The 26,217-nt window shown below is 48.1% G+C and overlaps 1 protein-coding gene across 8 annotated transcripts in view; it reads left to right on the forward strand.

Annotated features, from left to right (window-relative positions):
* MTHFD1L (methylenetetrahydrofolate dehydrogenase (NADP+ dependent) 1 like) overlaps window positions 1-26,217 on the forward strand; it is a 441,775-nt gene that overhangs the window by 16,958 nt on the left and 398,600 nt on the right. For all 8 annotated transcript variants that reach the window (XM_033938573.1, XM_033938565.1, XM_033938569.1 and 5 more), the window contains exon 5: window positions 24,431-24,549. In XM_033938573.1, the coding sequence (XP_033794464.1) occupies window positions 24,431-24,549 (119 nt within the window). The remainder of the gene's footprint in view (window positions 1-24,430; window positions 24,550-26,217) is intronic.

The following is a 26,217-nucleotide window of genomic DNA, read 5'->3' on the forward strand; positions in this document are numbered from 1 at the left end:
GCCCCCTAAAAAACCTGGCCGAAGGATTATTAGGAGCGTAAACATTGCAGAGCAAAAGTGGCCGATTATCAAGTAACACTAAGGCAGCTATGTAACGCCCACTAGGGTCGCGGAACACTTTCTGGGTGAGTAAACGAAGACCCTTACGGAACAAAATAATAACACCTCCCTTTCCCCCCACAGCGGGCGCCTCCAAATAGGAACCCACCCACCAGGTACAGAGCTTGGCATGCTCCACTGAGGATAAACGGGTCTCCTGTAAAAAGGCAATAGAGGTTTTGGAACGCTTAATAGGGGAGTGAATCCCCCCAACATTCCAAGCGGGAAGATTATTGGCTAATTATCTTAAAACTAAAAAACGAAAAGTAAAGATTGTGGCAATTAAAGATGGAAAGGGTAAAATTCATACTCGCATTCGGGATGTTTTAAAACAATTTTTGGATTATTATAAAGCTTTATATTCTTCTGAGCTCTATTCAAATAAAGAAATTGAAGGAAGAGAATTTTAAAACTTAATTAATGGGCCAAAAATTCCAGAGCATATAAAAAGTAAACTTGAAGCGCTTATATCATTTACAGAACTCCAGGCAACATTGAAGTCTCTCAGAGCTGGATCCGCTCCGGATAGTGATGGATTCACAGTGGAGTTGTTCAAATCTTTTCAAAATACACTATTACCTCATCTTTTAAATTTATATCAATCACAACTGACTAAGGGTTGTATATCAGGTACTATGGCAGAAGCGTTAACAATTGTTTTACCAAAGCCAAACAGAGATCCCATGTTGGTTTCAAACTATAGGCCTATTTCTTTAATTAATGTGGATGGGAAAATTCTGGCTAAACTATTGGCTCTGAGGTTGGCCAAGGCTCTCCCCTATATGATTGGAATGCATCAAATGCGTTTTGTTACACAACGACATTCTGCAAATAACACTAGATTGGCACTTCATATGCTAAATTTTGCAAAAACAATAGATGATCCGGCCTTCTCTGTTTCTCTGGATGCAGAGAAGGCCTTTGATCGTGTAGAATGGAGATTTATGCACCAAGCAATGGATTGGTTTGGAATAAGTTCCGGTTTTATTCAAATGATTCAAACCTTGTATAGTTCCCTGTCTGCAAGATTATATATTAATAATACATTCTCAGAGCGTTTTTGTCTGAGGAGGGGAGTTAGACAAGGATGTTCTTTATCTCCTTTGCTTTTTGATATTGTCTTGGAACCCTTGTTGGCCATTCGGCAGGCAAAGGAGATATAGGGAATTCCATATGCAGGTCGAGATTATAAAGTTTAAGCTTATGCAGATGATATTTTGCTTCATTTGAAGAATCCTGAATCAACCATTCCTTATTTACTGGAATTGATTGATTGTTTTGGAAAATTTTCCGGATATAAGATAAATTGGAGTAAATAAGAGGTTCTTCCATTGAATGTACACTGTGTAAAAGCTTTATTTGATCCATTCCCATTCCTTGGAAGGAAGAGGGTATAAAGTATTTGGGTATTATGATTCAAAGAACATTGGAAGACACAATCTCAGTAAATGAAAAATATGTGAGCTTTGGAATCCATTACATCTTTCTTGGTGGGGGAGAGTCCAAACCATCAAAATGATGATTTTGCCTGTGGTTTGTTACCAAATGAGTATGTTACCAGTTTATTTTCAAAGTTCCTTTTATAAAAAATTAAATGGGATTCTTATAAAATTTCTTTGGCTGGGAAAACTGCTAGAATAGCCTTAGTATCTTTGCAAAAATCACAATCGGCGGGGGATAGATGTTCCAAATTTTTACAGGTATCAGCAAGCCTTTATTTTGCGTCAGGGTATGTATTGGATCCTTCCTGAACTCATGGAGAATCTACCAGATTGACTGATATTAGAGAGTCATCTTATGGCCCCATTACGTCTTAACCATATTTTCAGTATCAAGGACAATAGTATATGAAAATAATATTCTTCTTTCCACCTGGAATTTACATTAAAATTTATTAATAATCTAACTACTACTCCAATACAACAATCCATGTTGGATCACTTTGGATCAGTCCAGTCCTAGTGAGCCAATAATAGTATCAGTGTCCCTCCCTGACGAAGACATGAAACTCGGGTCGGGGGGACTGGGACTATAGATCGAATGGCACACAGCGGCTTATTTTAATTCACCAGCACAAGTTTTAGGCACTTTATTTTCAATGAGGAACAACTCTACACCGTCAACCACCCGGCAAAGATAAGTACAACATAGGATATAACAACGCACGTGGAGTGCTTTGTGTACATAATAAGGGTGGTCAGGGGACAGTGAAGGCGATGATGGTCCCCTTGTTAACCTCATTTTAGTAACTACACTAAAGCACTGGTTATAAGGTCTGAGCACTTCACTTTAATTTGAAAAGGATTTTAGTATGTGGTTTATAAATTTATCAGAGCTGTGATAATTTAAATTGTAGAAGATCGTCATCACAGGATATTGATATTTATTTCCCTATTAATTAGTTTATGCAGTTGAAACAGGCCATTCAGAAAGGGTTTCCTGATTGGCATAACTTAAAAAATCAGTATAGCTTGCCGGGCCTATGTTTCCAGACAGATTTGCAAGGGCACCAGGCTGCCAAGTGGTACAAATTAATATCTGAATATTTGACTAAAAAATCTAAAGCAAGCCTAAAAGTCATTTGGAGCATTGAAACAAAGCAGCATATTTCTGCTACTCAATGGCCACGGATTTGGACTTGGAGAATAAGATGTACAGTGTCAGCATCTATAACACAAACTTGTTTTTTTCTGTTACATTAGAATCTTTTGGACCCCAGTTCGTTTACAAAAGTTGGATTGTTCAAAGTCGAATAGATGCTGGCACTGTTATCTTGAAGTAGGGACACTGGATCACTTGTTGTTTTATTGTCCCTTGATACTCAACTTTTGGAAGTCTATTTGGGGTAAAATTAATAGGATATTGGAGGTTTCTATTCCACTATCGTATGACATTGTTTTATTTGGGACTTTATTGCAACCTAAGAGTCCAGTTGATGCAAAGAAGAACAGACTTCTTATAATGACAGGGGTAGCTATGCAGTTAATAACAAGAAATTGGAAAAACTGGGACAGATTGAACTTTAATTTTTGGTGGGAAACTCTATGTCAATATTATAGATATGAAATAATGAATTCTGAACCATTGGGACATAATAAAAAATTTAAAGCAACATAGGGTCCATTAGTGGAATTTGTTCAAACTTATTGATCAAATAAGCCTTTAATTCCTAATTGATCTTTACACACATCCAGGGAGGGTGGGGGGAAATGTACATTGTATCATTTTATCCCAGGACAAGCAGGCATGATATTCTCACATGTGGGTGACGTCATCTACGGAGCCCCGGCGCGGACAGCTTTTCAAGCAAACTTGATTGAAGTTTCAAGTTTGCACACTGCACCACGCATGTGCGTGCCTTCTCGCCCACTAGAGGGCGCATCCCACCTCGTGGTCCTCAGTTCAAATTTTTCCGCGGAGCAAGAAAGCCCTGTGGATCTGAGCTCCAGTGTTTTTGCCTTCTAGCTGCCGCGTTTAGTTTGTTTTTCCCTTCGAATTAGTTCGCGGTGCTGTTTTCCTTTCGTTTCTTTTCAAAAAAAAAAAAAAAGTCTTTCGTTTTTCGTCGGGCTCCGGGGGCTCCCGGAAGCCGTGGCCGCGGGACGTCGGCACGTTCCCGGCCTTCTTCTTTTTCTTCGTGGATGTCCCGTCCTGTTACGGGATTCAAAAAGTGCAGCCGGTGTGAGAGGTTGCTTTCCATCACTGACCCTCACCGGTGGTGCATTGTCTGTCTTGGGCCCGAACATCCGACAGACTCGTGTGATCGCTGTGCTACCTTCCAAAACAGGGCCCTCCGTCGCCGTAAGGCAAGAATGGCCGAATTGTTCGCCGTCGACGCGCCACCTAAGGCCTCGACGTCGGCCTCGGCTTCGGCCCCGGCCTTGACCTCGGCCTCGGCGTCCTCGGGGGCCTCGGCCTCGCCTCGGCCCTCCTCCTCGAAGGCGTCGTCAGTGAAGCAAGCTTCGGGTAAGTCCTCTGTTCCATCCCCTTCAGCAAAGAAGCCATCCTCGAGTCAGGCCAAGGCGGGTGGGTCGACCCCGGCCCCGCATCGGACCTCGACTCCGCACACCCCGAGGGAATACTCGAGACCGAGGTCGCCCTCCAGGGAGTGTGCCCCGGACTCGGAACTCCCCACCTTCGTGGGGATTCCGGCCTTCCAGGATCTCCTCCGAGCTCTGATCTCATCGGAGCTGTCGGGAGCCCTGGAAGTGTTGCAGCGTGCTGCGGTTCCGGCGGCCTCGACCTTGGCCTGGGCGCCTTCGGTCTCGGAGGCCCCGGCCTCGGCTCCCGCGGGAGCCCCGGCCTCGGCGACCTCGGTCTCGGGTACTGGGGCCCCGTTCACCTCGGTCTCGGCCCCGCCCCGGACCTCGACCTCGGGGGAACCCCCTGAGCGGAGTGTAAGGCCCAAAGAAAAGTTGCGCAGAGTGCGCCGTCTTTCCTCCTCTTCCTCCGGGTCTTCCAGACACGCCTCGCCCTCGACGCGACCTCGGACGGGGCGTCGATCGAGGAAGTCTAAGCGGCCCCGAGGCTCGCCTCGGCGCGACCGTTCCTCGTCGTTCGGGGGCGAGGCGCTGCAGGTGTCGGAGTTGCGCCTCGACAACCCGAGGCTCCTCCGCTCACCCCATGGGAAGTCTTCCCGGGCCGCCTCGCCGAGGAAACGGGAGAGTGTCCCACGAACCCCGGGGTCCTCACCCAAGGGCTCTGCGAGGAGGATAACTTCCCCTTCCCCCTCGAGGGCCCTCGAGAGGGGATCCTGGGATTCGGGATCAGTTAGGGATCCTCATTATTCCCATGAGGCCTCCCCCCTCTCCTCGGTGGGGCGGTCGAGAACCCCCTCTCCCCAGACTAGGCCGTCCTCATTTTCATCCTTCGTTCAGGACATGGCCCAAGCCCTGGGGATTGACCTGATGGTAGGCTCTCGGTATTCCAAAGAATTTTTGGAGGAACAGGACCTCCCCACTCTTCCTAGGGAGGTGCCTAGACTCCCTCTCAACAGTGTCCTTCTGCAAACCTGGCTGAAGAACTTGTCAAACCCTCTTACAGTCACGTCTGTGCCTTCAAAAATGGAATCGAAGTATAGGACGATTCCCCCTAAAGGGTTCGATAAGGCGCAGCTCTCACACCAGTCTCTTCTGGTGGAGTCTGCTCTTAAAAAATCACAGCCCTCACGGGTTTCTGCGGCGGTTCCACCAGGCAGGGAGGGGCGGACCCTGGACAAGTTTGGCCGTCGCCTCTATTCAAATTCCCTGATGGCCACCAGGGTTCTAAATTACGCCTTCACCTTTTCCTCCTTTTTGCGTGGGATGGTGAAGGACCTTCCTCAATATCGAAACTCGTTACCGGACTCCCAAAGAGCAGGATTCGACAAGTTTATGTCCAACCTGTCTCAATTGCGGTTGTACCTATTCCATGCAGTGTACGACGCCTTTGAGCTGGTTTCGAGGGTGTCGGCCCTCGCGGTGGCCATGCGCCGCTTGGCCTGGCTTCGCACCCTCGACATGGACCCAAACCTGCAGGAACGCCTGGCAGACTTGCCTTGTGTGGGGTCCGAGTTATTCGACGAGTCATTGGACGCGGCGACCAAGCGCTTGTCGGAACAGGAGCGCTCTCTAGCATCCCTGGTCCGCCCCAAACCTAGGCCCCCGCCGCAGAAACCCTTTCGGCCTCCGCCGCGCCGATACCCTCAGAAGTCGACCCCGGCTTTCTCGAGACCGCCTCCGAGACGCCCGTCTCAGCGAGGCAGAGGGGGACAACCCCAAGCCCCGGCGCAGGGCCCTTCGAAGCCAGCGCCTTCCTTTTGACGGGCTGAGCGGACGGGGCGGGTTCCCCTCCGCACTTTCACAAGAACCCCTTCCTATCGGGGGCCGTCTTCGGTCCTTCCGGGAGGCATGGACCGGGATTACCTCAGACGCTTGGGTGCTCCGGATCGTCTCCGAGGGCTACTCGCTCAACTTTGTGTCCTCGCCGCCGGACAGTCCCCCAAGTTTAGTCCCCTGCAACCGTTCGCAGCTACCGACCCTTATAACCGAAGCCAAAGCCCTCTTGAAGCTTCGGGCGGTCGAGCCGGTCCCCAAGGACCAGTGGGGTACGGGGTTTTACTCCCGCTACTTCTTGGTCCCAAAAAAGACCGGGGACCTGCGCCCCATACTGGACCTCAGGAAGCTCAACAAATTCCTGGCCCGGGAGAAGTTTCGAATGCTATCTCTCCCGGTTCTGTATCCCCTCTTGGAGGAAGGGGACTGGATGTGCTCCCTCGACCTGAAGGAAGCATACACCCATGTTCCGGTGCACCCCGCCTGTCGAAGATTCTTACGATTCCAGGTGGGGGACCTCCACCTCCAGTACAGGGTACTGCCCTTCGGCCTGGCCGCGTCCCCACGAGTATTCACGAAGTGCATGGTGGTGGTTGCAGCAGCCCTCAGGTCGCGTGGACTTCACGTGTTCCCTTACCTGGACGATTGGCTCATCAAAGCCCCGACCAGGGAGGGGGTTTTCTCAGCGACCCGACAGTCAATTGCCTTCCTGCAAACTCTCGGATTCGAGATAAACTTTCCAAAGTCTCAGTTGAGGCCGTCGCAGTCTCTTCAATTCATAGGTGCGGTGCTGGACACGGTGCGCCTACGCTCCTACCTGCCGACCCAGCGGTTGGAAGCCCTGGTACGGATGAGCCACCAGGTCTCTCAACTGTCGAAGGTGTCGGCCAAGCGCATGATGATGCTGCTGGGCCATATGGCCTCGACGGTACATGTCACGCCGTTTGCGAGGCTACATCTGAGGATCCCTCAGTGGACCCTCGCGTCCCAGTGGCGTCAGGAGTGCGACCCTGTGTCTCGCCTCATTTCGGTGACTCCGCCCTTGCGGAAATCGCTGCATTGGTGGACAGACTCTTCAAATCTGTCCATGGGTCTATTGTTCCGCACTCCGCCTTTTCGCAAGGTCCTGACCACGGACTCCTCGGAGTACGCGTGGGGAGCCCACCTCGACGGTCTTCGCACGCAGGGCCTGTGGTCGGCAGAAGACCGCCAGTGTCACATCAACGTGCTAGAGCTGCGGGCCGTCTTCCTAGCACTTCGAGCCTTCGTTCACATATTGCAGGACCAGGTGGTCCTCGTCCGCACGGACAATAGGTGGCAATGTATTATGTGAACAAGCAGGGAGGAACGGGGTCATGGCCCCTCTGCTCCGAAGCTCTTCGCCTCTGGGAGTGGGCGGCCTCCCGGAACATCTTCCTCCGGGCGGTCTACATCCAAGGAGAACGGAATTGCCTGGCGGACAAACTCAGTCGACTTCTGCAACCGCACGAGTGGACTCTACACTCAGCAGTTCTACGCGAGGTTTTCGCTCGCTGGGGAACGCCACAGGTGGATCTATTTGCCTCTCCGGAGACACACAAACTACCACTATATTGTTCTCGGATGTACTCGCAGGACCGTCTGGAAGCGGATGCCTTCCTACTCGACTGGGAAGGGAGGTTCCTGTACGCATTCCCTCCGTTCCCTCTGATCATGCGAACGTTGGTACACCTAAAATCGTCCACGGCCACGATGATTCTCATAGCACCTCGGTGGCCGCGTCAGCACTGGTTCTCCCTGCTGCTCCAGCTCAGTGCCAGGGAGCCTCTTCCCCTGCCTGTCTCTCCTTCTCTGCTGTCTCAGAGTCAAGGATCCATGTTACATCCCAATCTGCAGTCATTGCACCTGACAGCCTGGTTTCTTGTTCCCTGACTCCTCCGGACCTGTCTCAATCGGTGAAGGAGGTGTTGGAAGCCTCCCGCAAGATCTCGACGAGGCTTTGCTATGCGCAGAAATGGACCAGGTTTTCCACCTGGTGCTCGCCTTTTCACCTGGATCCGGTATCAGTTCCGGTATCCTCGGTTTTAGAATATTTGTTTCATTTGTCGCGCTCCGGCTTGAAAACCACTTCGGTGCGGGTTCATCTCAGTGCGATTTCTGCTTTCCACCAACCTCTGGAGGGACGCCCTCTGTCACTCCATCCCTTGGTGACACGCTTCATGAAAGGGTTACTCAGGGTTTGTCCCCCTCTTAAGCCTCCGTCTGTCGTGTGGAATTTGAATGTGGTTCTGGCTCAACTGATGAAACCCCCGTTTGAGCCACTCAACAAGTCCCTCTTGAAATTTCTGACTTGGAAGGCGGTGTTTCTAATTGCCCTCACCTCCGCCAGGCGGATTGGGGAGTTGCAAGCCTTGGTTGCGGACCCTCCTTTCACTGTCTTTCATCACGACAAGGTGGTTCTCCGCACCCATCCTAAGTTTTTACCTAAAGTTGTTTCTGACTTCCACCTCAATCAGTCCATTGTCCTTCCTGTGTTCTTCCCGAAGCCCCACTCCCATCCTGGCGAGACGGCGCTTCACACGCTTGACTGTAAGAGGGCGTTGGCATATTATCTTCAACGCACCAGGTCTCATCGGAAGGTTCCTCAATTGTTTTTGTCCTTCGATCCCAATCGACTAGGGCATCCAGTTTCCAAGCGCACTCTGTCTAACTGGTTGGCCGCTTGCATTTCCTTTTGCTACGCTCAGGCTGGCCTTCCTCCCCCGGGTCGAGTCACGGGGCACAAGGTCCGAGCAATGGCAGCTTCGATAGCCTTTCTCCGATCCACTCCGATGGAGGAAATATGTAAGGCTGCCACTTGGTCTTCGGTTCATACATTCACCTCTCATTACTGTCTGGACACTCTATCCAGGAGTGATGGCCGGTTTGGCCAGTCAGTATTGCAAAATCTGTTTTCCTAATTGCCATCCTCCCACCTGCCCTGTTTTGGTTAGCTTGGAGGTCACCCACATGTGAGAATATCATGCCTGCTTGTCCTGGGATAAAGCACAGTTACTTACCGTAACAGGTGTTATCCAGGGACAGCAGGCATATATTCTCACAACCCGCCCGCCTCCCCGGGGATGGCTTCCTTGCTAGTTATGGAACTGAGGACCACGAGGTGGGATGCGCCCTCTAGTGGGCGAGAAGGCACGCACATGCGTGGTGCAGTGTGCAAACTTGAAACTTCAATCAAGTTTGCTTGAAAAGCTGTCCGCGCCGGGGCTCCGTAGATGACGTCACCCACATGTGAGAATATATGCCTGCTGTCCCTGGATAACACCTGTTACGGTAAGTAACTGTGCTATTTGTTTGGATGTAAATGCTGATTATTGTATTAATTGATTGTATATTCTTTGCACTTTGTATTTAATTTAAAAATTAATAAAGAATTACACACACAAAAAAAGAGAATATGTGGGGGGGGGGTCTCATGTACAGTATACGATATTTAGGGTCTGGGGGTATAATTCTCCCGATTATTAATGTAAAGACATGAAGTAGGCAAATCCAAAAGCATTGCGTCACTGGGCAAGTCCACAAGATATGATAAAAATCGCCCACCTCGTTACAATCCCTCCAGCATTAAGAGCTAGTTATGCTGTTTAAGCGTTGAGGTGTTTAGTACCATTTATAAAGTATTTTATGCCCATTTTCGTTCATATTATTAGCTAGTAATATCCTCAACAAAGCTTTAAAGCTATGTTTCCATGCCTCAAAAGGTATAATCTCTCCCATTTATCTGGTAAATGCCTTAATCTCTTGCACTGGTTATGCTTGTATGATATCCATTATGAGGTGTAAAGATTCCTAGCTGCTGCTGTGCTAGACAGCCTTAATCATTTTCCCCCATCCTGTAGTTATAATGAATTAGACATGGTTTGGAGAATAAAGAAATACATATTAGACCCTGGCTTCATCTACAGTATTTTTGTTTCATTATAGCATTGTTGATTCCTTGCCTGTATTTTATTGTGTGCATATGTAACTGTAGTCTCTTTTTTGTAAATCTTGTCTGTATGTATTAGCTGCTTGGTAATGTTAGCTAAGCAGTTTATAAATGATTAGTTTAAACAGTTTTATTAAACAGCATAAAGTATAGACATCAATAATACACTTGTTATTTAAAGTTTTGTGTTAGAAACAAATTTCCCCCCCTTCTCCTTACAATTCCTATTAATTCAACAGTGTGATATCAATCTGAAGAAATAACATTATAGGTAGACTGAGATCTGATAGCTCACTGTAATCTTAAAAAACCTTTACCCTCCCATCCCCTCCCTAACTTCCAGGAATCCCTTCTCTTCCCTTCTTAATTCTGACCTCCCTCCCCTTTTTTTATATACCAGCAGGTCATTATATAATAATATAGAGGACTGGAATTATCCAGAAGAAATTAGTATGTATTGGAAATTCACCGTATTTTTCTCACCATAAGACACACCTAGGTTTAGAGGAAGAAAACAAGAAAAAAAAATTCTGAATCAAATGGTATACTAATATATTTAATAAAATATACCAGGCTTTGCACCCATCCTCCTTCCCTCCCTTCCCTGCCAGGCTCTGCACCCAGCCCCCTTCCCTCCCTGCCCTACTAGACTATGCAGCCAGCTAGCCAGCCCCCCTCCCTGCCAGGCTCTGCACCCTGTCCCCCCTCCCTGCCAGGCTCTGCAACCTACTGTATATTGGTTTATAGGTTGCCTCCCATGATCTAATTTTTTCATTGATCTTTTTTGGGACTTTAATCACCTCAATTGATAGTTTTCATTATTTAAGAATGATATTTGACTCCAATCTGTCCTTCACACCACAGGTATCAAATCTACCATGTCCCACTGCCCTGCCCTGTCCCCTCTCTGGTGGTCTAGTGGTAGGTCGGGACAGGAGGGCTCTGTCCCAGCCGACTAACAATTTTTTACTTAGAGAATGTATTATCCTGATATGGAAGAAATAAAGAGTTGAAAGAACCTTCAATTTATCTGAACCCCTTTAAATATGAGCAGAATCTGAAACCAAACAGCATGGCTCACCTCATCCACATATCTATCAGCACAGCTTTTATATAAATCCAACATCTTACTCTGTCCTATGGGAATCTGCTGGGGGAATGACGGGAATCAAGTGCTGAAGAAATTCAAGTCAAGCCTCATTACGTCCTCATTACATTTGCAAAAGTGTAATGAGAAATTTTTATCTAGGGAAAAGAAGCTTGGGAATATTTTTTACACCCCCTCCGTACATTTTTAAATCCTGGTGGTCCAGCAGTGTATCGGCAGGAGTGAGCTTTTCGCGCTCCAGCCTGGCCCTGTGCCGCTCCCTGAATGGTTGCCGTCAGTTCTCACAAGTCCCGTGAGAACTAATGGCAGCCATTCATGGAGCTGCATGGGCCCAGGCTGGAGTGCGAAAAGCTCGCTTATGCCTTGTGCGGCGCTGTCATGAGATATGAGGCAGCTATCCAGTGAGGGAGGGGCAGGAGCGTGGAAAGCTTGCTCCTGCTGATACACTGCTGGACCACCAGGATTTAAAAAGGTATGGGGTGGGGGTGGGTATTCGCTTTATAAGATGCACAGACATTTCCACCCACTTTGGGGGGAAAAAAGAGTCTTATGGAGCAAAAAATACTGTACGTAACCGATTTAAGACATAACTTCTTGCCTTTGGCACAAGAAACTGATCATAAGTTCTCCCTACTAAATAGAAGTGCAATTGCTGTTTGAAGGCAAAGCATACATCCATAAGTTCTATTAATAGAAGCTCATGCAGCCATTACTCCAGTTCTGTCTAAATGAATAATGAAAAAGCTTAATGTTTCATATAGAGTATATGCTGATGATATTCAGTTCTTTTTCCCTATAGAAGACTCAGTGTTGATTGCAATGCAGAAATTGAATGATGTGATGAATAACATCAAAGTATTAGATGATTGCCAACAGATTAATGTTGAATGTTTCTAAAACAAAAATAATTTTTTCGAGAGATTTTGACCCTGATCGTAATACTGTATTAAATGTATTAAACAGTTATACATTTTTCCATGGAAGTTCGTTACCTGGGTGTGTGATTTTATCCCTCTATACGCCAGATAGTGGGTATATGGGCGCAACTTGTGCCATCTGCGCAAAGTGGTAGTAGCCAAATCTTGATAAATTTCAATATTATAAGTATCCCAAGTGAGCAGTGCTTTGGAGCGAGCCACCGAAAGTATAGTTTCCTTTAATTTATAATCCACAAAATGTACCACGATGTCACGGGGAGCGTTGCTACGGGCCTGACCCAAGGTACGGTGAGCCTGTATAGTTGCACCTTGTCCGATTCCAAACCATGCATGGTTTCTGCTAATAAGTCACCCACCAACCGTTGAATTGTCGTCTCACAGTTATTGTATTCCTGAATCTCCGGTAAGCCTTGAAAACGCAAATTGTGCCTCCGAGATTGGTTCTCCAGGTCCTCGATTTTGTCAAGAAGATAGAGATCAGTACTTTTATTTGCTGTAGGGGCTGCTGGTTTAAACCTGAATGCTGTCAAGTCCGAGCAACTTACTGCTCCCTTTTTCATCACTCTCAATTCTGTCGCCCTTCGTTTATTTAAGTGTACCAGAACAACAAGAGAATTGACCCTGATCCCTCCACAAAGGGGACATGACCAAAAAAACAAAAGGCTTGTGGAGAGTTGATGTCCAAGATGAAGGCTTCATTAAGACAAATAAATAATCCACACAAAAACATCTAGGACCTGAACCACTGGAAACATATGGACATAACATAAAACTCACTTGTATACCACAAATACCATTAAGTTCTATGCGGTTCACAAAGAATAGTAATACAAATGAATAAAAATCCAATATCTAACTTTCAAAAAATTCCCTAAAAAAGACGATACTAAGTTATTTAGAGTAGTGAAGACACAATGTGATATAAACACGCTTGAGAAATGGACCGCGAAATGGCAAATGAGGTTCAACGTGGATAGGTGCAAGGTGATGCATGTCGGTAACAAAAATCTTATACAGGAAGTCCGGGGCGTTACTTGGAGAGACCCCCCAGGAAAGAGACTTGAGAGTGCTGGTCGATAAGTCGATGAAGCCATCCGCGCAATATGTGGCGGCGGCGAAAAGGGCGAATAGGATGCTGGGAATGATTAAGAAGGGGATCACGAACAGATCGGAGAAGGTTATCATGCTGCTGTACCGGGCCATGGTACGCCCTCATCTGGAATACTGTGTCCAGCACTGGTCACCGTACATGAAGAAGGACACGGTACTACTTGAAAGGGTCCAGAGAAGAGCAATTAAAAAGGTTAAGGGGCTGGAGAAGTTGTCGTACAGCGAGAGATAGAGAAACTGGGCCTCTTCTCCCTTGAAAAGAGGAGACTGAGAGGGGACATGACTGAAACATTCAAGATACTGAAGGGAATAGACTTAGTAGATAAAGACAGGTTGTTCACCCTCCAAGGTAGGGAGAATGAGAGGGCACTCTCTGAAGTTAAAAGGGGATAGATTCCGTACAAATGTAAGGAAGTTTTTTTTCACCCAGAGAGTGGTGGAAAATTGGAACGCTCTTCTGGAGGCTGTTATAGGGGAAAACACCCTCCAGGGATTCAAGACAAAGTTAGACAAGTTCCTGTTAAACTGGAATGTACGCAGGTAGGGCTGGTCTCAGTTAGGGCACTGGTCTTTGACCTAGGGGCCGCCGCGAGAGTGGACTACTGGACATGATGGACCACTGGTCTGACCCAGCAGCGATATTCTTATGTTTTTATGTTTTAAGGCACATCGAAATTGTTGATACGAATTTGGGAATATGAATATATGAGTTAAATCCCTAGTAGAGAATGATACGGTGGTTGTTACCCGCTGGAACGGGGAAGAAAAAATAGTGGCCTCTGCGGGGACCGGGACAAGGCCATTCACCGCCCCGTAGAGCGGTGAATGGACTTGTCTTCGCAGTGAGGCAATCAAGGATCGCGCGATCCTCACCCGCCCGATCGCAGCGTTCCGCCATCTCCCTCCCTCCACCTCACCTTAGATGTAGAGCACTGTTCTTCAACTGCCGGTCTGCGCAGGGCCGGCAAGATTAAGGGACAGGTGCAAAAAAAAAAAGCCTCCCTCCTTTTCCCTTGCTCTTACCGCCCTGCTGCATTTGCTAAAGCCGACAGGAAGTCTTTCCGACGTCAATATAGACAGCAGACACCTAACCAATTGCAGCGTTCCGCCATCTCCCTCCCTCCACCTCACCTGCTTTCTTTTTCACCCAGCCGCATGCGCAGCTGCTCATTTGTTCAATATTCTCCTCTGACGCAACCGGAAACAGGAAGTTGCAGGAGAGGAGAAGATTGATCAACTCAAGCAGCCGCGCGTGGGCGGCTTTTTGAACGCGTGCGGCTGGGCGAAAAAGAAAGCTGTCATACTCTACATCAGTGTTTTTCAACCTTTTTATACCCATGGACTGGCAGAAATAAAAGAATTATTTTGTGGACCGGCAAACTACTAGGACTAAAATTTAAAAACCCCGCTTCCGCCCCATCTCTGCGAGCTCGGTCACCTCAGTAACTATAGAAAAATAGACAAATATAGTGCAAAATATAGACAGTAGATATAAATTCTCAAAACTGACACATTTTGATCACTAAATTGAAAATAAAATCATTTTTCCTACCTTTGCTGTCTGGTGATTTCATGAGTCTCTGGTTGCATTTCCTTCTGTCTGTGTATCCTTTCTTTCATTTCTTTCTTTCTGCACTCAGGCCTAAGAATTGTCCCTTTCTATTCCCTCCCTCTTTCCTTCCTATATCCTTAGTGCCCCGGTGCCTCCTTCCCATGTCTTTAGTGCCCCCAGTGCCTCCTTCCCATGTCCTTAGTGCCTCTTCCTGTCTGGGTTTCTTTTTTTTTTTGACCCACGAGGATTGCAGAAGGCATTATCTACATTTTTCAACTTTGCTTCCTTGTGTCAATGGGCAGTGCCTCAGCTCCTCAGTTTTTCCTTGTGCATGCGAGTTGAGAAGATGTATTTTCATCTGCTCATCATCTTATTTATTATTTTGTTTTTTTAAAAAATGTTTATTGAAAACTGCTATACTGCTACTAATGACTGGGGAGTCAATTCAGAGTGGTTTACATGAGCTTCTGTAATGGTGTTACAATACAGAGTTAGTGTTTTCCGAGATGGTTTTAAATCCTTCTTATTTGGCCGCATAATACCTGTATTGTGTTCTATCTTGTGTTCCTAATGGGGACTAGTCAGCTATCTCCACTATGTTCTCGGGGTGGGGAAGTGTCTCGGGGGGGGAGTGGGAAGTACGCCAGTAGCCTTGGGGTGGGGGGTCTTTTTGAGATGGGGTGGGGTGGAAGTGAGCAGCGCTGGTGGCCTCTGGGTGGGGGGGGAACCAATCAAGCAACTTTCCCCATAGGAAGTAAGGGAAACTTGCTTGATTGGTGTCCCCCCACCCTTCCTACGGGGAAACTTGCTTTGATATACAAGCACTTTGGTTTACGAGCATGCTTCTAGAACGAATTATGCTCTCAAACCAAGGTTCTACTGTATTTGGTTCTGGATAGTGCTCTCTACATGGGTTTCATGCTAGCTGCAACACATGTTTTTTTGACCTGCTATAATGTTTTCACCATTGTAGCTACCATTGTAGTTTATTGGTGTGGAGCCCTGAATACAACAAGTTCACATTATTGAAAATTTTTCTATTGAATATTATTGTGCATGATTGAATCATATTTATATTGTGGAGTTTTTTTCATTGAGGTTTATTTTTCTCCACAATTTTTTTTTTTTTTTTAAGGATTTGATTTTTGTTTGAACGATTTTGGCAGCTCCTCCAATACTTGTTAGCAGTGTGATTTTTGATGTTTTTGTTTTTTGCTTTAAGCTCCCATTGTTTTAATTTTGTTATAGTATACATATGCGTGCCATGGTACCTGTATATATCCATGGGGCACCTTCATAGAATACCCCTTAGCATGTTTTCTCTTTTTTGGAGCACTTCTATTTTTACATACTTAAGTGGCACCTAGGTTTTATAGAATTGCCTGCATTGGTTTTGGTTGTGGGGTTGTTGTTTTTGTTTTTTTTTAATAATCCAGAGTAAATGAAACTGCAGTGTGATGAGGCAAAACCAAGATTACTCATTCTTTCCTTGGTGACTTGGATCTTTTTGAAAAGTGCGTACTGAATAGTTGGCTTGGTTTTTATTTGTTTAATATTTATGGTAGTTGGACCTCCAAACTTCTTGTCTTGTGTGTGGAATGTTTTTCAACAAAGGCTACATTCTGCTGTAATTGAACAAGAAACTATCTCTGGTTTGGTTTTGTTGCATTTTCAGAAGACTGCACTCTAGCCAGCAGTCATTCAATTCTGGTTTCATTTCCTGTTCTTTCACAAATGTCAACAAAGAAGTTGTGGATGATGATAATCTGTCTAAAATGTAGATAATTTTGGGAACTGAACGAACTAGACCGGCGGAGAGGCTTTATAGAAACTTGCAGAAATCCAGTTTCTGGGCACAGTGGGGGCTGTAGATTCTTTGTTTGCCTGCAAGATGTAGTCTAGTCTGGCAGCTGCTTGAGCAACTGAACTTTCACCTACTTTTGAGATTGCTGTGTAATTTGAGGCTGAGGGAGGAGATATCTCATTCATTCCCTGGGCAGAGCACAATTTACACTGTTCAAGCTTTGTTCTCTTAAATGGGCAACTGACCTTTTGCAATCCTGACCCAAGCACAGCTGTAATTGAAACACTATTATAAAACACCAGGTGGTGTGCACTGTGCAGTAGATCAAATCATTTACTGTTTTATTTCATTTATATTGGTGGCAGCTGGACTGTATAGCTATGTTCTACAAGAAAAACTTTTCTCACAACATTTTTTTTTGGGGGGGAGGAGGGGGGAATTAAAAATTTTGACTGATAAAACAAATTTACATAGAAGGCTTGTAAAATTGCACATTGGTATATGTATACATGGAGACAAGATGCATGCACTTGTGCGCGCAGGGATTCCTAGGGGTGCAACTTGAATCGAGATTCAATCTAAATTGTCCTTTACTAGATTTAAATTTTCCCTGAAGATTTATTTTTACCAACGCACTTTTAGCAGTGCTACCGTGTTTCCCCCCAAAATAAGCCCTACCCCGAAAATAAGCCCTAGCAGGATTTTTGGGGTAGGTCTTAATATAAGCCCTGCCCCCAAAATAAGCCCTAGTCCCGGGATTCGCCGGCAGTTTCTCTTCCCTCCCTCCCATCCCTTGTTCAGCAGGACCCTTGCAAGAGCACCCCCTCCCTCAACACAAGCACCTGCATCCGCCACGCAGCCGAATCCCCATCCTTCCCTCCCTCCCATCAGAACCCAGCCTTGAGCCCTACTTACCTCCCTAAGCAGCGTCGGGCCGGCAGCACTCTAACAGGCTGCTTTGGCCTTGTCCGCCCGTGAATTCACTCTGCCGCTTTACTGTTAAGAGTGCTGCTGGCCCGATGCTGCTTAGGGAGGTAAGTAGGGCTCGCGGCCAGGTTCCGATGGGAGGGAGGGATGATGAGGATTTGGCTGTGGTGGGTGCTCGCGGGAGGGGGGAGGGAGTGCTCGCTTAAGGGTCCTGCTGCACGAGGGATGGGAGGGATGGTAGGATAGAAGCTGGGCAAGGCTCCTGCTGCACAAGGGAGGAGAGGAAAGATGCTGCACATGTGGGGGAGAGAAAGGAAAGAGGAAGAATTGGGGTGAAGCAGAGGAAGGGAGAAATGATCATCTGCATACCCCGAAAATAAGACCTAGTGCCTTTTTTGGGCCTAAAATTAATATAAGACACTGTCTTATTTTCGGGGAAATACGGTAGGTCAGTTGATCTTGATTTGTGATGGTGGTTGTTCTCCGTCTCAGTTAAGCTCTGTTTACCGTTGGAGTGCGTGTCCTCTCCTATTTATATTGGCAATCTATTTTCTGTTCTTTTTGTTAACTTTTTGATTGATATTGTAAACTGCTTGATGTATCATATATACTCAAATATAAACTGAGATTTTTGGAACAAGAAAGGGTCCCAAAATTGGGGTCTCAATTTATATTAGAGTCTTCCCTCTCCACCACTGCAGCAAACACTCTGAACGGGCTTACTTTTGCTGCCACAATCAATACATGCCTACGCCCCCATCGCAATGTCAGCTAGTGCTTCCTCCCTCTCAAGCAAGAGTAACACCTACACCCCAGCCTGCACCCAACCCCCACCAGAACATCAGCTGCTGCTCCCTCCCAAGCCAGAGGAACACCCGTACCCCCATCTGCGCACCACCGGAATGTCAGCTTACGCTCCTTCCCTCCCTAGCAATCGAGACTGACATCCCCTCAGGCCTACTACAAACTCCTGGTGGTCTAGTGGTGCGTTGGGGGCAGGAACAGTTCCCACTGACTCCTCCCCATTTTTCCTCTGCAATGAAAATGACCACTGGAATTTCCAACAGTAATTTCCCTCCCGCTGCCATGTGGCCCCCCTGTACCTCCGGTGATCCCCCCATTCCTCCCCCTTACCTTGTTTACGTTGGCTTGTGGAGGGAGTGGGGAGAAGCAGGAGGGAGTGGGCATCTCTCTTGCTGCCGGGGGGGGGGGTGTTGGAGGGCGTTGCTTGGCAGCTGGAGGGAGTGGGCATCTCTCTGACTGCTGGGGTGGGGGGTGTCGGGGGTTGCTTGACAGCAGCAAAGTTTTCTGATAGGTCTGAGCTATCAAAAGCCTTTCTTTCCTGTCAGTACCTGAGCCAATCAGCGCTAAGGCAATGATTAGAAAGTAAAGCAAGAACTCAGACCTGTGGGCAAATTTGGCCGCAACTGTGGCACAACGAGGTTAGGGAATCACTCAGCGATTATAGAGAATCGCTCTGAGTTCTCATTTTAATATTAATGTCCTTGTTGTACTAGATTTGCATGGCAGCATCTGAGACTGCTGGAAAACTCTAAAAAGACCACAGTAAACCGTTTAAATAATCCACTGCTAAAATACATGCATGCTAAACCAGCTGGAACTGGTTTAGCGAGCACGTTAAAGGCAGACTTTGGTTTTGAGAATCTGCCCCACAGTCCTGAAAATCAATCAGGGTCTACCACACTTCCATCCCTATTTGTGATCATTTTTTTTTTAATTATCCCAGGACAAGCAGGCAGCATATTCTTAACGCATGGGTGACGTCACCGACGGAGCCCCGGTACGGACCTTTTTAACTAGAAAGTTCTAGTTGGCCGCACCGCGCATGCGCGAGTGCCTTCCCGCCCGACGGAGGAGAGCGTGGTCCCCAGTTTCTTCCTTTCCGCGGAGCGAAGAAGACGCATGTGTTTTCAACGGCCGTTGAAAAACTAATTTTTGCTTTCCCGCTCGCGTATTTTTTCACTTTTTTTCCTTTTTTCTTATCGGATTCCTTTTATTTTTGTTTTAAAAAAAAAACAAAAAACGTCGAGTTTTCCTTATTTTTTCAGACCGGCCCCGGCGGGGCCTGTTGCCACCATACAGGCCTCCGGGTTCGATTTTGCGGAGGCCGTGTTTCCATTCATGCCCCCTCAACCGGGTTTTAAGAAGTGCCAGCGGTGTGCACGCCCGATCTCCCTCACCGACCCACACAATTGGTGCCTCCAGTGCTTGGGTCCAGAGCATCGGGCTGACACCTGCACCCGCTGTGCTACGCTTAAAAAGCGTACTTTGTAAAATCGGCAGATCCAGCAAAATATTTTGTTTGGTACCGGATCTGCCATGGAACCGGCTGCGACGTTGACGGCACCACAAAAGTCGGCACCGACGACATCAACACCACCGGACCCTTCCTCGGGGTCGTTGGGCCCAGGTAAGCCGGCTAAGAAGCCTCCCACTTCCCTTGAGCGCCCTCCTGCCACGGTTGCGACACCGGCCCTCCCGGCACCGCACCGGCCCCGCAAACGCTCCGCTCCGATCTCGGTGAGTGCCTCATCATCGGCCTCCTCATCGCCGGAGCGTAGAGCGGCACCTATGGTACCGAAGAAGAAAAAAGCGGTACCGGTGCCTCCCCTGGACGACCGCATCGTGGCCATACTCCAAACACAGTTACAGGAGCAGCTGCAACAACAGCTCCAACAACTGTTGCCGGCGTTGCTGGCACCGCACCTTCCGGTACGGGACCGGTCCGAGCCTCACACTGTCCCATCGGTGTCGACCCCCTCGGTACCGATTAATACTTCCATGCCGGTGCTCTTGGCAGAAACACCTACAGTACATACCCGTGATGCTGCCGACCCTGTCCGGTCCCAGGAACGACATCGGTCTTCCTCACCCGTTTGGCATGGCTGAGAGTCTCTGACCTGGACATTAACCACCAGGACCGCCTGGCTAACGCACCTTGTCTGGGTGATGAACTCTTCGGAGAGTCCCTGGACTCAACAACCCAGAAACTCTCAGCACATGAGACCAGGTGGGACACTCTGATTAAACCTAAAAAGAAGACTCCACCTGCTCGCACCTACAGACAGCAGTCTTCCTACCAGCGCAGGTTCTCGGCCAGACCTCTCAACCCGCCTCAACAGCAGCCTCGCCGACCTCGTCAACAGCATCAATCTCAGGCTCGCTCACAGTCTCACCAACCTGCCAAGCCTCTCCCTCCGTCAAAACCATCTCAGCCCTTTTGACTTTTTCCTCCAGGGCATAGCCAGTCTCCCATCATCATTGCCTCTTTTTCAGCCTATCGGAGGTCGCCTCCAAATCTTCCTCAGCCGTTGGGAGGTCATCACATCTAACCAATGGGTCCTCAACATCATTCGCCACGGCTACTCTCTCAACTTCCAGACTCTTCCACCAGACAATCCTCCCGTAGAGTCTGCTTCTCACTCCTCCCAAACCCCCCTCCTCCTGAGGGAGGTCCAATCCCTCCTTCTCAATGCCATCGAAGAGGTGCCTCCGGACCAAAGGGGTCAGGGATTCTACTCCCGCTACTTCCTGGTTCCCAAGAAGACAGGAGACCTTCGTCCCATCCTCGATCTCAGGGACCTCAACAAGTGTCTGGTCAAGGAGAAGTTCAGAATGCTCTCCCTTGCTACGCTTTACCCTCTTCTCTCTCAACACGACTGGCTATGTTCCCTGGACCTCAAAGAGGCCTACACTCACATCCCAATCAATCCGACTTCACGTCGCTACCTACGGTTTCAGATACAGCACCGTCACTATCAGTACAAAGTGCTACCTTTTGGCCTCGCTTCATCGCCCAGGGTGTTCACCAAGTGCCTTATTGTGGTGGTGGCCTTCCTCAGGTCTCACAACCTCCAGGTGTTCCCCTACTTGGACGATTGGTTGGTGAAAGCACCTACGTCTCCACTTGTGCTACAAGCCACTCATCACACCATCTCTTTCCTCCATCTCCTGGGGTTCGAGATCAACTACCCCAAGTCGCATCTGCTTCCCACACAGCGACTTCAGTTCATTGGAGCAGTTCTCGACACCACACTAATGAGGGCGTTTCTCCCCTCCGACCGTCAACGGACCCTGCTCCACCTCTGTCGTCAGGTGCTCCTTCATCACTCCATTCCTGCCTGACAGATGATGGTCCTCCTGGGCCACATGGCCTCGACGGTCCATGTGCATCCTCTGGCGCGACTCCACCTCAAGACACCTCAATGGACTCTTGCCAACCAATGGTCACAGACCGCGGACCTTCTTTCTCATCCCATCTCTGTGACATCGTCTCTTCAGCAATCTCTTCAATGGTGGTTGAACTCCTCAAATCTTTCCAGGGGTCTACTCTTTCATCAACCCCCTCACTCCATGATCATAACCACGGATGCCTCCCCCTATGCGTGGGGAGCTCACCTGGGAGATCTACGCACCCAGGGACTCTGGACCCCTCAGGAGCGTCAACATCACATCAATTTCCTGGAACTCAGAGCCATGTTCTATGCTCTCAAAGCCTTCCAGCACCTTCTCTGCCCTCAGGTTCTTCTCCTGTGCACAGACAATCAAGTCGCCATGTACTACATAAACAAACAAGGGGGCACCGGATCTCGCCTCCTTTGTCAGGAGGCTCTCAGCATCTGGACCTGGGCCACGGCCTCTATCTCTTCCTCAAGGCTGTCTATATCCAGGGCGAACAGAACTCTCTGGCCGACAATCTCAGCTGCATCCTTCAACCTCACGAGTGGACTCTGGACCCTTCAACACTCCACTCCATCTTTGCTCGCTGGGGCACTCCGCAGGTGGACCTCTTTGCAGCGCCTCACAACCATCAGCTGCCCCAGTTCTGTTCCAGACTCTTCTCTCCTCATCGTCTGACCCCAGATGCATTCCTGCTCGACTGGACGGATCGGTTCCTCTATGCCTTTCCTCCACTACCTCTGATGTTGCAGACGTTATCCAAACTCCGCAGGGACAGGGCCACCATGATTCTCATCGCTCCTCGGTGGCCTCGCCAACACTGGTTCTCCCTCCTGCTTCAGCTCAGCTCCAGGGATCCCATTCCTCTTCCTGTGTTTCCTACTCTACTTACGCAGCACTGTCAGTCTCTACTGCATCCCAATCTGTCTTCGCTCCACCTGACAGCTTGGTTTCTCTCGGGCTGACCTCTCCAGATAATCTGTCTCAGCCTGTCCGTCGCATTTTGGATGCCTCCAGGAAACCGGCCACCCTCCAATGTTAACATCAGAAGTGGACCAGGTTCTCCTCTTGGTGTCTACTGCATCATCATGATCCCACCTCATTAGCGGTGGAAACTGTACTGGACTATTTGCTCTCTCTGTCCGACGCTGGCCTCAAGTCTACTTCAATCAGAGTCCACCTCAGTGCCATCACTGCGTTTCATGAGCCTATCCTCGGAAAACCTCTCACGGCTCATCCACTGGTTTCCCGGTTCATGAGAGGCCTCTTCAATGTCAAACCACCTCTGAAGCCTCCTCCTGTCGTCTGGGACCTGAATGTGGTTTTATCAGCCCTCATGAAACCCCCTTTTGAGCCTCTTGCCACAACTTCGCTCAAACTTCTAACATGGAAGGTGCTTTTCCTCATTGCCATCACCTCTGCCATGAGGGTTAGTGAGATGCATGCACTGGTCGCCAATCCACCGTTCACTGTTTTTCACCAGGACAAGGTGGTTCTGCGTACCCATCCAAAATTCCTTCCCAAGGTGGTCTCGGCTTTTCACCTCAACCAGTCCATTGTGTTGCCTGTCTTTTTCCCTAAACCCCATTCTCATCCTGGGGAACAGGCGTTGCACACGCTGGATTGTAAGCGTGCCCTTGCATACTACCTTGACCGTACCAGGACTCACCGCTCGTCCCCTCAGCTCTTTCTGACCTTCGATCCTAACCGTCTAGGTCGTCCTGTCTCTAAACGGACGCTTTCCACCTGGCTTGCTGCCTGTATTGCGTTCTGTTGTGCTCGGGCCGGTCTCTCACTGGAAGGTGCTGTCACGGCCCACAGAGTCAGAGCTATGGCTGCTTCTGTGGCTTTCCTCCGTTCCACGCCCATCGAGGAAATCTGCAAGGCTGCCACTTGGTCCTCAGTTCACACGTTCACTACTCACTACTGTCTGGATGCCTTCTCCAGACGGGATGGACACTTCGGCCAATCTGTGTTACAAAATTTATTTTCCTAATGGCCAACCATCCCTCCTCCCTCTCTGTTAGCTTGGAGGTCACCCATGCGTTAAGAATATGCTGCCTGCTTGTCCTGGGATAAAGCACAGTTACTTACCGTAACAGGTGTTATCCAGGGACAGCAGGCAGATATTCTTACGTCCCACCCTCCTCCCCGGGTTGGCTTCTTAGCTGGCTTATCTTAACTGGGGACCACGCTCTCCTCCGTCGGGCGGGAAGGCACTCGCGCATGCGCGGTGCGGCCAACTAGAACTTTCTAATTAAAAAGGTCCGTACCGGGGCTCCGTCGGTGACGTCACCTATGCGTTAAGAATATCTGCCTGCTGTCCCTGGATAACACCTGTTACGGTAAGTAACTGTGCTTTACAGTCAATCGAGTCATGGAATAAAATAAAAGTGCATATATTGGTGGAGAATCTTGATAAATTAATTTGCATTGGTGAACTTAGATTTTCCTCACTACCAAATATATTTTCTCTGGTTCTTGTGACTTCTTTGTAATGCCCCATCTGTTTACAAACACCACTACTATACTGTGTGCAGCATGTAGCCATTCTTCACTTACTCCACTTATAAGCACAATACAAAAACCTCTCTAGTATTTCACATTCAGAGCTGTTAGCTACCCACAGATGTAAATCTCCAGAAGGAAAGGCGTGGCATCCTCTAAGTTCACCCAAAACATCTGCAGATATCTAGTTATTATGAATTTGGAATTCTGTGCAAGAGGCCAAAAAGCACATGTGTTGCATGATTCTATCCCAGAAGTGTATTCTACCCTTGCATAGATCCTTAATTTTTTTTTTTTATTAGGACTGTAATTTTACTGTCAGTTTAGTTGCTAACAACTGAAATGAGTCTGTTTCAAGTCATTTTAACTTTATCAGGCCTTCTGATTTTTTAAAATTAATGTTTCAGATTATCGATGAAATATTGAAACTCAATGAAGATTCCAAAGTCCAGGCTATTACCCTTCATCTTTCGTCGCCCAACAGTATAGTTCTGAATGCTCTGACACCTGAGAAGGATGTGGATGGGTAAGATATAAGCTTTGGAAACCATCAAATTAATGTTCTTTATTAATTGTATTGAATACAGTTTTAAAAGGCGTTAACCTGGGTAAAATGGTCTGAATGAAACTTGGCCTCCTCAAATGGGGATAAAAATACATATGGGTTTCATAGTGCATTTTTAGCTTTGGAGGAAAATGGGCCTGTTTAACTCAGGGGAGAAAGTTGCAGGCAAACATTTGATTTCCGGATGTATGTATATTGTGTTTCTCTTCCTCCATCACCAATGGAATAGCACTATAGGATGGCCTGATATCCTAGCCATGACTGTGACCACATCTGTTAGAAAGCTTCACTGGTTGCTAGTTGGATGTAACCAACCAAGAAGTTGACCCTGCAGATTCACAGATGAAAATCCAAAGCCAAAACAAATGACTGTGGAGACTGATGTTGCTGATATAGATTTTATTAGAATAAAGTAGTCAATAAAACATCCACAACTTCATATACAGTGGTACCTCGGTTTACGAATGCACCGGTTTGCGAGTGTTTTGCAAGACGAGCAAAACATTCGCAAAATCGGCGCCTCAGAAACTGAGCGCGCCTCGATTTGCGAGCACCCCACCCGCAAACCGGCACCCTTCCCCCCGCAATCAGGCACCCCCCACTGCCATCGGACACCCCCTGCCCCATCGGGCACCCCCCCGCCGCAACCTGAGGTCCCCCAACCCACCCGAACCCTCTTCTTACTTCAGTATAGCCTCCACACCGGCACCAGCATGTCCTGCCGGTGCCCGAAGATCTGCTTCCTGTGCTGGGCCTTGAGCATGTGCGCCGGTGTGGAGGCTACTCTGAAGTAAGAAGAGGGTTCGGGTGGGTTGGGGGACCTCAGGTCGCGGCAGGGGGGTGCCCAATGGCAGCGGGGGAGGGTATCCAATGGCGGCGGGGGGGGGTGCCGGTTCGCGGGGGGGGCCTTTGGGGGGAGCAATGCCGGTTCTCGTGGGGGGGAGCAGCGCTGCTGGCCTCGGGGGGGGGGGGGGGGTGAGGGTGGGAACCTATCAAAGTGAGTTTCCATTATTTCCTATGGGGAAACTCGCTTTGATAAACGAGCATTTTGGATTATGAGCATGCTCCTGGAACGGATTATGCTCGGAATCCAAGGTACCACTGTATATAGAACCCTACACAGACCATATTTCGACATAAAAGTCTTTCTCAGGGGTCCAAGAGGCAAGGCAAGAGGATGTTTTGACCTATTCTCGGATGTAGCTTTCAAACACTTGGACCCCTCAGGAAGACTTTTATGTCAAAACATGGTCCATATAGGGTTCTATATATCAAGTTGTGGATGTTTTATTGACTACATTATTCCAATAAAGTCTATGTCAGCAGCATCAGTCTCCACGGTCGTTTGTTTTGGGTTTGCTAGTTGGATGTGACAGCAATAACTTCAGAGCTCATTTTGTAGGAGTCAGCCTTTATCGTTCACCAGTGAACTCGCCTGCAGCAACTATTTTTATGACACTACCTTAGCAGCTGCCTGTACGTCCCTATCAAAACAGTAGCCTACTGCATACTGATTCAAGGCTCGCCAGTATGGCTAGATATGCTAGTCTCCCGATGAGCTAGAGGTGCCCTGTTTGGTATGTGGATGACGCCTGACTGTATGACAAGCTGTGACTTTTGCCAGTGTGA

The sequence above is a fragment of the Geotrypetes seraphini genome, chromosome 3 (assembly GCF_902459505.1).
Source record: "Geotrypetes seraphini chromosome 3, aGeoSer1.1, whole genome shotgun sequence".
Lineage (NCBI taxonomy): Eukaryota > Metazoa > Chordata > Amphibia > Gymnophiona > Dermophiidae > Geotrypetes > Geotrypetes seraphini.